Source organism: Cibotium barometz, chromosome 6 (assembly GCF_041138505.1).
Source record: "Cibotium barometz isolate CiBa-2024 chromosome 6, ASM4113850v1, whole genome shotgun sequence".
NCBI classification, from domain to species: domain Eukaryota; kingdom Viridiplantae; phylum Streptophyta; class Polypodiopsida; order Cyatheales; family Cibotiaceae; genus Cibotium; species Cibotium barometz.
Window position 1 is genome coordinate 61,954,046 of NC_141051.1, and position 12,942 is coordinate 61,966,987.

Consider the following 12,942-nt stretch of genomic DNA (forward strand, 5'->3'; position numbering starts at 1 on the left):
CTATCTTAATTACAAGAAGAAAAAGACCCTAATCTAAGAAACCCTAATAGCAAAGATAAAAAACCAAGTATTTTTCCTAATCACCTCTTAAAGAAAAATTATCTAATTAATTGCTATGGCCAGCCCTAGGTGGCTCTGATACCATGTTAGAATACATGAATCTTGGGTGGCTCATTAGCAAGTGGTTAAATCCATAATGAAAAACTAAGAAAATGCTAATATTAGATTAAGATAAAGATTAATCGGTGACACAATGATTAAGGCACAAACTCCATAATCTCATTTCAACAATCAAGTTCCATACACCCATATTTATAGTCTTGGGAAGGACTCGAATCCATGCTTTTTGTGCACCCTAGTGCCAACCATATGTTCATTAATGCTCACACTGCATGTGCAACCTTGTGCTTTCCATGTGTCACCTTTTGACCGTTGACTCTCACATTTTACAAGTGACCATATAAATCAACCTTTGATATTAGACCCTTAGTCTATTCCTTTATTATCTAATGTGCATGCTTCTTCTCTTGTTCATGTGATTCACTCCCTGCCTCTTCCTTGTGCTCTTTGGCATCATATATCTCAACACCCCCCCTTGGTGCCAAATATTTGGGCTACTCAAGGTGGTTAGATGTGAGGTTTAGAAATTTCATTTCTCCCCCCCCCTTAATTCTAACGTGGTTGGATGACTTAGAGGCTCTTCTTTGGCTTGGACACTCTCTAGCTCAGAGGTTCCTTGGAGGTGGTTTGTTTTTCACTCCCCCTGGGCTACTCAAGGTGGTTAGATGTGAGGTTTAGAAATTTCATTTCTCCCCCCCTTAATTCTAACGTGGTTGGGTGACTTAGAGGCTCTTCTTTGGCTTGGACACTCTCTAGCTCAGAGGTTCCTTGGAGGTGGTTTGTTTTTCACTCCCCTTGGGTGCATCTTTGGCTACTCTCAGGTGGTCGAGTGTTACAACATTTCAAATGATTTTTGGCCTACTCATTTGGTGGCCTTTATAATGTTGGCTTAGGTAGTGAGGGATTTTTGCGCACTCATTTGGCTGCTTACACATCCTTTTGGAACTTTGTCCAGGGCAGGATATCCACACACTTGGGAGTTGTACTCCTCCTTGGTCATAAATTTGGGTGACTTTAGAGATTGCTCGCATACTCATGTGTTTGGGGCTTTTTTTACAAAGGTTTTTGGTGGAGGTTGCTTAACATTTTTGTTGATGGTTTTTGTTGATGAAGATTTTGATGATGAAAGCACTCTTGCACAGATCATGTATGTTGAAGAAGCCCAATTTAATGTGCCCATATACTCAATCCTTTCAACACCCATATGAACACACCTTAATCCAAGTCTCTTCACACTAATTTTTTTTAATAATACAAACGGAGGTTTTTAACCATACCTTTGGGTGTGGCTACTAGCAAATGGCTTGCTTCAAGATAAACTGCTCTTCTATCTCTACATTGTGCTCGCGAGCATGCAGTCTCCAGCTGTATCATGTGCTTGAGGGTATGCTAACTGCAGTCTGCTATATGTGTGATGCAGCCTTTTTGATGGCGTCGTTGGAGATTGCCGGTGTAGTGTTGTCGTTTTTGCCTGATGAGGTCAGGCATTTTGCCTAGTGGAAAAGATGCCGTGTCCAGCTAGTTGTTTCTTCTCTTCGACACATCCCCACCTCTATAGCACTGATTCAATGTCTTCTTTGGTTCATAGCCCAGTTGTGAATGGTTGATGGAATTCCCTCTTTTTTCTATACAGAGAGTGCGCACTTTGGCGCCTTCTTATGCCTCCCTTTGGTGCCTTGATGTGCCTTCTTATTTTGCTCGTGCCTCCTCTGTCTTCAACTTCTTGCCTTACAGCACCCAGCCAGTGTTTTAATGGCTAGCCTCCTCTTGTTGCTTGTAGGACCAAGCACACAACCACGTCTCTTGTTGCTATCTTAAGTACAAGAAGAAAAAGATCCTAATCTAAGAGACCCTAATAGCAAAGATAAAAAACCAAATATTTTTCCTAATCACCTCTTAAAGAAAAATTATCTAATTAATTGCTATGGCCAACCCTAGGTGGCTCTGATACCATGTTAGAATACATGAATCTAGGGTGGCTCATAGCAAGTGGTTAAATCCATAATGAAAAACTAAGAAAATGTTAATACTAGATTAAGATAAAGATTAATCGATGACACAATGATTAAGGCACAAACTCCATAATCTCATTTCAACAATCAAGTTCCATACACCCATATTTATAGTCTTGGGAAGGACTCCAATCCATGCTTTTTGTGCACCCTAGTGCCAACCATGTGTTCATTAATGCTCACACTACATGTGCAATCTCGTGCTTTACATGTGTCACCTTTTGACCGTTAGCTCTCACATTTTACAAGTGACCATATAAATTAACCTTTGATATTAGACCCTTAGTCTATTCCTTTATCTAATGTGCATGCTTCTTCTCTTGTTCATGTGACTCACTCCCTACCTCTTCCTTGTGCTCTTTGGCACCATATACCTCAACATCCCCCCTTGGTGTGCCAAATCTTTGGGCTACTCAAGGTGGTTGGATGTGAGGTTTAAAAATTTCATTTCCCCCACCCCCCTTAATTCTAACTTGGTTGGGTGACTCAGAGGCTCTTGTTTGGCCTGGATACTCTCTAGATTAGAGGTTCCTTGGAGGTGGTTTGTTTTTCACTCCCCTTGGGTGCATCTTGGGCTACTCTCAGGTGGTCGAGTGTTACAACATTTCAAATGATTTTTGACCTACTCATTTGGTGGCCTTGGGTAGTGAGGGATTTTTGCGCACTCATTTGGCTGCTTACACATCCTTTTGGAACCTTGTCCAGGGGCAGGACATCCACACACTTGGGAGTTGTACTCCTCCTTGGTCATAAATTTCGGTGAGTTTAAAGATTGCTCGCATACTCATGTGGTTGTGGCTTTTTTTACAAAGGTTTTTGGTGGAGGTTGCTTAACATTTTTGGTAATGGTTTTTGTTGATGAAGATTTTGATGATGAAAGCACTCTTGCACAAATCATGTATGTTGAAGAAGCCCAATTTAATGTGCCCATATACTCAATCCTTTCAACACCCATATGAACACACCTTAGATTAAGTCTCTTCACACTAATGTTTTTTTTAATAATAAAAAGGAGGTTTTTAACCTTATCCTTTGGGCGTGGCTACTGGCAAATGGCTTACTTCAAGATAAGCTGCTCTTCTATCTCTACATTGTGCTCAAGAGCTTGCACACAGTCTCCAGCTGTGTCATGTGCTTGAAGGTACGCTAACTGCAATCTGCTATGTGTGATGCAACCTTCTTGATGGCGCCGTTGGAGATCGCCGATAGTGTTGTTGTTTTTGCCTATTGATGAGGTCACGCGTTTTTTTGTTGACTCTACTGATGAGTTCACACTCTCTCCAGCGCTACTCCCTCACTTCGTAAGCGCGGTGTCTCTAGCCAGCCGGAGAAGATGTCGTGTCTAGCTAGCTGTTTCTTCTCTTCGACACATCCCCACATCTATAGGACTGATTCAATGTCTTCTTTGGTTCACAGTCGAGTTGTGAATGGTTGATGGAATTTCCTTCTTTTTCTCTGCTGAGTGCGCACTTTGGCGCCTTCTTATGCCTCCCTTTGGTGCCTTGATGTGCCTTCTTGTTTTGCTCGTGCCTCCTCTGTCTTCAGCTTCTTGCCTTATAGCACCCAGCCAGTGTTTTAATGGCCAACCTCCTCTTGTTGCTTGTAGCACCCAACAGCACATAACCACGTCTCTTTTTTCTATCTTAAGTACAAGAAGAAAAAGACCCTAATCTAAGAAACCCTAATAGCAAAGATAAAAAACCAAATATTTTTTTTGATCACCTCTTTAAAAAAATTATCTAATTTATTGCTATGGCCAGCCCTAGGTGGCTTTGATACCATGTTAGAATACATGAATCTAGGGTGGCTCATAGCAAGTGGTTAAATCCATAATGAAAAACTAAGAAAATGCTAATACAGATTAAGATAAAGATTAATCGATGACACAATGATTAAGGCACAAACTCCATAATCTCATTTCAACAATCAAGTTTCATACACCCATATTTATAGTCTTGGGAAGGACTCGAATCCATGCTTTTTGTGCACCCTAGTGCCAACCATGTGTTCATTAATGCTTACACTACATGTGCAACCTTGTGCTTTCCATGTGTCACCTTTTGACCATTGACTTCACTTTTTAAAAGTGACCATTTAAATCAACCTTTGATATTAGACCCTTAGTCTACTCCTTTATCTAATGTGCATGATTCCTCTCTTGTTCATGTGACTCACTCCCCACATATCTCAACATATAGGAAGCTATGGCTCTTGCACATCACGTGCCACCAAGCTCCAATAGCCTTTTTCTTTCAAAATTTGTTGAATATGGTACTTCCATATTTAGAAGTTATTCTAGTCAACCTTTTCACCCATAATTTGCATCCGACCATCACCCATGTTTGCAAATAAAATGCTTCAACACACTCAACCAAGCAATGTAACCAATGCCGTTCAACGCCAAAAACACTAATACATTTACATGCACAAATCTCGTCAATTTAGATTCAGCACCCAACATCACTTGAACATTCACTTAATGCAAAAATATTTTGGAAACCATTCTCAAACCATGTGCATGTCCCCATTACACTCCGACATGCTCATTTCCCTATACACACACATATAGTTACATTAAGCATCAAGCAGAAGCTTAAAAACTATCTTGTAGAATTCCTGTAAGCTCTAAATCAGTCCCCTCTTGCAACATGTAAATAAGCTTCTCAAGAGCTTTTCAATACCATATAGCAATAGCAAATGCTTTTACCAATCACAACATACATTCCAATTTGTCAAGTTTTGAACTTGCAACATCAAGCTTTATCCAGGAGCTTTCCAATACCATATAGCAATAGAAAATGTTTTTACCAATCACAACATACATTCCAATTTGTTAACTTTTCAACTCGCAACATCAAGCTTCAACCAAACCTATAGGAAAACTTCACATACATGAACACTTCAACTAAATATTGCAGCAGACATCCCAAATCTGCAGCAGCATACCCTTGTCTTGTTTTGTTCATAACTTGAGCTAAAAGATCTAAATCTAATGTTTGAGTAGTCTAAACACATCCACACAAAACAAGCTTTTTATATATTACTTTATAGTTAGATTCTAAGTAGCATGTCAAAAGTTATCGCTGTTTGGGAAATCTACAATTTTGTTTTTTATAGGTTTGCAAATCAACACGATGCATTTACATACATTTCCACTTGGAAGCTTCAACAAAGAGCTTCAACTTTTCTTACTTTGGATTCTAAATACTTGAAATTTGTTTAACTCACCTCTTGGCCAAGCTCTATGATTTACTTTCGATTTCCACTCCAATGGTACTTCACAGCTTTAATGGTGACCTTCAAAACTTCAATGGTGACCTTCATAGATTTAATCTCCAACCAATTGAGGTTTAGGTTTTACACTCATTGTGAGAGTAACCTATGCTTCGATAGCATATAAATAGAATAGGGATGTACAAATAACACTTGCATAAAACCCGATTAGCTCTTACATGACCATAGATAAGAATAGAAGAAGACATTGTTTTATTCCAGTCTCCTTCGCACACTCTCCATCTTCAAAATCCACACACACATACGATAAGTTCACATCACACTAATGAACACCGAATGTCCACACACTTGGCCATTATTGGGCACGGGTAATTATTATTCACACACTCCTATCACTAATGCACACATGTCATACTACTCACACTATTCAAATGAACTTGCTATCTCAACAATTATGCGTGCAGCTGATCTATGCGAGAATATACACATTGTGGCTACTACACAACAAAGCTTACATATGAAACATTGGATAGAGCATTCAGGCTCAGGCATCTGAGCACTTAGTTCTCCCAAGATAGGTGCACAGGTCCATGGAATATTATAGCCAAGGTAGCATTTATGAGGTGGTCGGCACAACAGGCAAAGCCAGAGGAAAGCATTCCATGGGAGTGTGGTGCTCAAACAAGCATACTGTTGGCTTTCCTAAAGTAAATGGGCATATAGCCACACATGGTAGTTGCATGTATAACTACATGTATAGTCGTGCCATGAAATTTTTCACCTCAAAATTTCCTTTATTTTACATGAACCTGGGCACAACTACACTCTCCTTCTCTTATAATGGATGTAATACATGAGAAATACAAAAGTTAACAACTTAACAACTAACAAACAAACATGGATTCCATCAACATAATCACAAAAACCATGGACACATACATGTCAAACCATTAAATATACCATAATGCAAAACACTTTCTTGGATTATGGTGGTTAAAACATCTAGTGGCTTGTAGGGCAAATACTTGAAGTGTCCAAGAGGCACATTTAAATAGCAAATGTTTAATATAAAAAGGCGACAGGGTGTAAAACAACCCTGGCTAACCACACCGATATCAAATCATATCATATCTATATGTATGCTTTTAATGCTGGTGGCAAGTAGGATAGTCGGCTAGTGGTGGTAGAAACACCTCATTTTCTCTCACCCCATATTGAGGGTGATGAATGCCATGTCCATCCCCTGTGATGCTATATATGTGTTTTTAAAACTGGCAAGTAGGATAATCGACTGGTGGTGGTGGCAACATCTCATTTTCTCCCACCCCATTGAGGGTGATGAATGCCATGTCCATCCCCCATGATGTATGGATATCCAAGTGGCAATGCACAAACCAAACCCCTGCACATTACATCATCCATCATGAGAAATATTTTTTACGATGAGAAATTTCTCTTTACAAAATAACTTCCTTTAAGAAGATATAACTGGAAGGACAATTCATGTTAGTTCTCAAGCCCTAACAAAGACCAAAATGGCATCTTAAATCGATAACATTTTACTCACAAAGCTTTAAATCATCAATCAACAACATCATACATAGCATACACTATGAGCTATGACGAGGCTATGACATGCCATAGTATTAATGCGCGGAGGTAAGTACAAGTTCATGAATAAAGATATGCCACCATAGTAGACAAATCTTCATAGATAAACCATCTAACCATAAAGATAGCCAAGTAGCAACAGAAAGAGTACTTGGAACATGTACAAGTGATGGATTTAGTTCATGAACACGAATGTCTTTAATGAGCCATTGAGAGCAATGACACCTAAAATTTATTATAAAGAAGTTGAAATGCAGCCTTGGTACATGAGGTTCTCTATTATTTAAAAAAAAGAAAAACTTTGAAGTGAAAACGTTTTGATGACAATTGGAAGAAGCTATGCAAAACATTTCAACTAGTCAAAATTAGAGTTGAATCTTAACTACCACTTAAGCTTTGTTACAGCACATCAAAGATGAAATTGAACAATCACTAGAAACCACATGGCATTAAACCTCACACAAGTCTCGACTGATATTATAGTAGACCTAGTCAATCCTTGGTTCTAACTATTATACAACAATGGGAAAAAGAATTAAGGACTTACTCAAAATATTTCAAGGAAAATTAAGAGAGTAGCAATGAACAATGAAGTGTTCTACGGATTACGAGAGGAATAAAGACGGAAAATCATATTATGCGATGAGGTAGAGGACTTGTTGTGGAAGAAAAGGAACTCTGATGTGTGTGTGTGTGTGTGTGTGTGTGTGTGAGAGAGAGAGAGAGAGAGAGAGAGAGAGAGAGAGAGAGAGAGAGAGAGAAATGTTAAGGTAATCACGATTGATAATAAAGTACGAGGTGTTGTATAATATATATTATGATTACCTGGGTTGAGGGCCTTGAAGCGGACGGCAGCCCAGCCGCCACCGGGCACGGAGACGGTGTTGCGGGCGACAGGGTTGACGAGGTTGAAGGAGGCAGGGTCAGTGGAGGCGTTGAAAGTGCCGTTGCCCCTGCCCACCTCATAGAAGTTTTGGCCGTGGAGATGGATGGGGTGTTGTTCGAAGAAGAGCGTGGCTGTGTCTTGGTATACCACCTGCACAGTGCTGTTGAAAGGGATCACCCGCACCCGCGTCCCCGGCAACGCCACCTTTATGTCCGGGTTCACCGCCGTGTAATCGTATTGGAACAGTGGCACGTCCGGGAAGTCCGTCGTGTAAATCCCGCTTAAGTTGTAGTAGTAGGCCTACACCGACAATGGACTTCACACTTATCTCATTTGTATATTTTCCATTGATTATCTATTGTATTCAAAATTTACTCTCATACCTCTCAAAAAGACAAGCCTATATGTGTGGGTCCTAAGATCATAACACACAAAATCAAAATTTTTATTATTTGAAAGTCTCTTCCCGAGAAAAAAAAAAGGCTCTATCTATTAGCTTTGCGTATAGATTCAAATTTATGATGTAGATTGATTTATAGTCACACGTTTATTTCAATATATAGTCACTACCTTTATTTTCAAAGAGACATTTCTTTTAACATTGACATTGACTAGTTTTAAAAAATTCTATAGATTTTAGATATTCAAGAAAACTTATCTTCTCTATATCTCTATATTATCTTAAGGAAGAGTTTCACAAAGCTGCCACGTGGCATGAATTTGGAGGTTTGAAAAGAGGAGGTTGGGGTAAAATTTGAATTTGTTGGATCTCTATCTCTTCTCTTCTCTATATTATCTTAAGGAAGAGTTTCACAAAACTCTCACGTGGCATAAATTTGGAGGTTCGGGAAAAAGAGGAGAAGGTTAAGTTCGAATTTCAATTTCTTAGAAACGTGCAGAGCACGCATTGGCCGACTAGTCTATTTGATTTCTAGATAGTCACTATAATAAGAAATTTGTTTCATGCACAGCATTTGAAATATATATATATATATGGTAAAGGGATGATGTGCTACCTGGAGGAGAGAGACGTTAGGTGTGACGAAGGTGATGTTGTTGATGGAGGTTCTGATGAGGGTGTCGTTGGGACCTTGGCAGGTGGGTCCGGTCGGACAAGGCTGGAGGGCGTAGCCTATAGTGTGGAGGAGGTCCACGTCCACGGTTTTGGGAACATCGTAGTAGTAGTAGCCTTGAGAGTAGTTCTTGCCCTTGAGGCTGGAGTAGAAGCTATTGGCGAAGTCGGCATCATTGGCCAAGGGCAAGCTAGGCAAAGTCAAGTTGGTGGAACCGGACGTGGAGCCGTTGTAGTTGAGGATGGCCGTGGCGGGGATGGTGGGAAAAGGCACGAAGGACGCATTGGGCATCGAGAAGACGGAAGCTGCCATGTAGTATTGGCCTATGGACTTGTTGGCTGTGAGGAGGATGTTGGAGGTCTGGCCGGGCGCCAGCACTACGATGTCTGTCGTGTATGGCTCCACATACTCTGCATCGGCCTCGACAATTGTGAGGTTGTGATTGGCCACTGCGAAATACATGTGGAAGTTCATGGCTGCATTGATTAACCTTAGCATTACCGTCTCTCCTTGCGTCACATTGTATACCACTGTCTCTGCATGCATATCCATGCACACGCATACGAATTAAAATCTTTGCCTCGGAAAAATTCAAATCGAAGGCACATCAATTTCCAGCCATTCGATAAGACCACCATGAAAATACCTCACATTACGACTCACATTATGCATTCGTGTGTCTACCTATTATTTGAGCCACTTCGACAGAATTCCTATGTTTCTATGCATGTGAATACACTCTTACTCTAAAATCTTTCCATTGCTTACATGGACACATACTTAAAACCACAATAACAAGGCCTTGGTTGTTTAGGGGAAACCATTCATGTTAGAAGGCATCAACTTCTTAAACTAGGAAGTTGTGGATCGAGGTAGCCATTACGATACATACCACTAGATGAGCAGTTGTAAAGGTCCCCAGGTTGTCCATTGATAGTAATGGCATCGGAGATGTTGTAACCTCCACCTTCAATAAGTGCCTGCCTTATAACATCCTCCACATTCGCGTTCCACCACTCACCTAGACAAAAACAGTACTGTGATTTATGAGTAGGAGATGCCATGATTGTGTATAATGCTAGATGTTTGTGAACTGTTGTTTTGAGGCATAAAATCTTTGTGTACTTTTCTTTGAAGAGGTTTTAATTCTTTCAAAACGAAGTTATAAGCAGAATGATTGAGGTTTATCCAACCTAGAAGAAGAGGGGGGAGCTCTTGCTTGGGTTTGGGAAATGGGTAGGGGGTCTTGTTTTTCTTGAGAATGATAAAAGCGCCATAAAGGCTGGCTCTCAGCCAGCTAGTATGGGCATGCCAGAAGAGGGTGCCCCTTTGTTCAAGGATCTGAAACCGGTGCACATAAGATTGGTTGGTTTGGATGGGGCATTGCGTGATGAAGGCTGGCCCATCAGCCCAACACGAGCGCAGCTGCCGCACACCATGCCTACATAAAGATCGTTACACCATGCGCTTGCTTGTCTACAGATAAATACTCGTCACAATAAACAATTAGTAAATTATAATAATTGCGAGACAGGATGGATTGATACCAGTGTATGGTTATGCCGTATGAAACAAGGTTTGTGACGTTAACCACCACCTTGTCTCCTTCCCTCACATAATTTGTTGGGCCGGGGAACTCGCCGTTCACAGTCAAGAGAGACTTCGTGTTGCAAAGGCGCGTAACATTGGTGTTTTGTATCTGACAACACCAAAAATCATGGTCAGCGCCCAGGATTAAATATAGGGCAATCATTAATACGATCAAAAGCCCTGCTAGAGCTTCGATTAATATGTATAAATACAAGGGGGGACTAATTCCTGTTTAACCAACCGTGAAATTGAAATAGCGAGTTCTTGCAGAGGTCACGTTACAGAGGGTGAAGGCAAAGAGTAAGGTGAAAGTAAGCTTGCTCATGGTGAACATATTATATATATGCGCAAAACAGAAAGAGATAGAGATTTGAGTATTCTAAATTAGCACAAGAGGTTTACACAAATCTATATGGCAGTGGTATCAACACTACGCTGATAACTAGTCTTGGAGATGCGTTAAGGGTTTAATATAAAATGTGGTTAAATAGAGTGCTGGCTCTTGCATATTGTAGTAGAGGTCGCCGCAAACAGTACAACTCTAGAGTTTAAAAGGTTTACGTAAAATTGCATTGAACGTTTCTTTTGAGCCGTCCTGAAAATAACGTATTGGCAAAGCCTAGCAGTTAGTCAATTGAATCTCAATTTTCTACGCTCCACCCACGTGTCAGCTTAGTGTCAATTGAATATTCTCTACACTTCACCCAGATGTCGCTCTACACTTAGTTGGGAACCCGTGTTTCACAAGTTTTTTGAGGCTTCCAAAATCAAATTCTACCCAAACCTTATCCTCTCCTTCTCGAACCTCCAAATTCTTGCCACACGTGGCAACTTTGTGAAACTCTTCCTTAAGATAATATAAAGAATAGAGATGTCACTGTATATGGTCATCTCATTTTATCACATGTAAGAAGAGAGAGTTCTCATTTCAATTTTAAATTTTAGTGTAAAAATGGGACACTGAGGTAGGGAGGTCACTTATATAATAAAAACGTATCTCTCTTTCTCTCTATCATTGTTTAAAAGTTAGAACATCCCATCATTTTATCTAAGGTGCATCTATTTGAGGGTATAATAAGTGAGCACCCGTCACCATACATCTCTACCAATGGGAAAAAAAAGTAAAAGCAATAACCATTTCTATTTTTTAAAAATATTTTTTCTTAACAATCATCCACATCCATGCACATATACACATACACACGTGTATCCACACACACAAACACACAGATGAACACACACTCTCGTGTGTACGCACACACACACTCTTGCACGCACTCTTGCATACTCATATACATATATACACATAGACACACGTAAGCATACATCCACATAGTCGTACACTTTCATATGGACATGCACACACACAACTACACATGCACACAAAATGACACACACTCACATGCATGCACACAAAATTATCACACACCCAATCACCCACATGCACGTATGTGTACACATCCACATACTGCACATGGCACACATACACACACTCACATGCTTGCACACACTCAAACACAGATGCACACACACTCTTGTGCACGTGTGTGCATGTGCGCACACACACACAAACACACACGCACACACACTTGCATGCACTCATGCACACTCACATACACATACACATATAGAAACGTGCAAGCATAAATCCACATAGTCATACAATTACATAAGCACATGCACACACACACGCACAACTATTTATGCACTCAAAGTCACACACTTACATGCGTAGACACATAATTGATACACACACAATAATCTCCAATAATCCACATGCATGTGCGCAATTGCACACACCCACACATGTGCACATGACACTGCTATACATACATTGACATGCTTATACACACACTGACATGCTGGTACATGCATATACACACACTCGCATCATGCTTCCACACACATGCACAATGCACACATATATACACACACATGCATGGACACACACATATACATATGCACGTAGTGTACATAAGCGTATGTGCACATACATACATGTACACATGCATGCATATGCACCTATGCATCCACACACATGCACATAAATGCACACACACGCACTCTCTGACGTACGTGCATACACTCTCTCTTGCGTATGTACACATAGAGACACATACACGTAAACATACATAAGTGCATGCACACACGAGCACACACACAATGTATATGTGATTGTCAGCACAAACAATCATACACATATACACAGAGAGTTGACACATATAGGCTCAAGTGAGGGTAGCATAAGTTGCCTTCATTAAGGCTTTAATAGATGAGGGTGTACTCACACGGACATATACACGCTGTTAATCCCAATTTGAGATTAATTCAGCATCTCTCCATTACATATGATAGATATCATAATAATTGTCATGTAACGACACTCTAAATGTTGTAATTATGAGAATAGCTAGAT

General features: G+C 40.2%; 1 protein-coding gene and 1 long non-coding RNA gene across 3 annotated transcripts; both read right to left on the bottom strand.

Moving 5' to 3' along the window:
* Positions 1 to 2,185: 2,185 nt before the first annotated feature.
* Positions 2,186 to 6,000, bottom strand: LOC147637949 (uncharacterized). The gene is made up of 2 exons (XR_015266113.1): positions 5,585 to 6,000; positions 2,186 to 5,437 (listed from the first exon to the last, which is right to left on the bottom strand). It is a non-coding gene; the product is annotated as an uncharacterized LOC147637949 (long non-coding RNA).
* A 388-nt stretch (positions 6,001 to 6,388) lies between these two features.
* On the bottom strand, positions 6,389 to 10,993 carry LOC147637950 (laccase-4-like). 2 transcript variants are annotated; one of them, XM_086799792.1, is made up of 7 exons: positions 10,768 to 10,991; positions 10,484 to 10,635; positions 10,130 to 10,377; positions 9,829 to 9,957; positions 8,880 to 9,472; positions 7,803 to 8,163; positions 6,389 to 6,768 (listed from the first exon to the last, which is right to left on the bottom strand). In XM_086799792.1, the coding sequence occupies exons 1-7, from the start codon at positions 10,858 to 10,860 to the stop codon at positions 6,632 to 6,634; spliced, it is 1,713 nt and encodes a 570-aa protein (XP_086655918.1). In that variant the 5' UTR covers positions 10,861 to 10,991; the 3' UTR covers positions 6,389 to 6,631. The 2 variants fall into 2 exon arrangements, with proteins under 2 accessions (XP_086655918.1, XP_086655921.1); XM_086799795.1 differs by lacking the exon at positions 6,389 to 6,768 and having other exon boundaries at positions 7,803 to 8,179; positions 10,768 to 10,993.
* Positions 10,994 to 12,942: the final 1,949 nt, after the last annotated feature.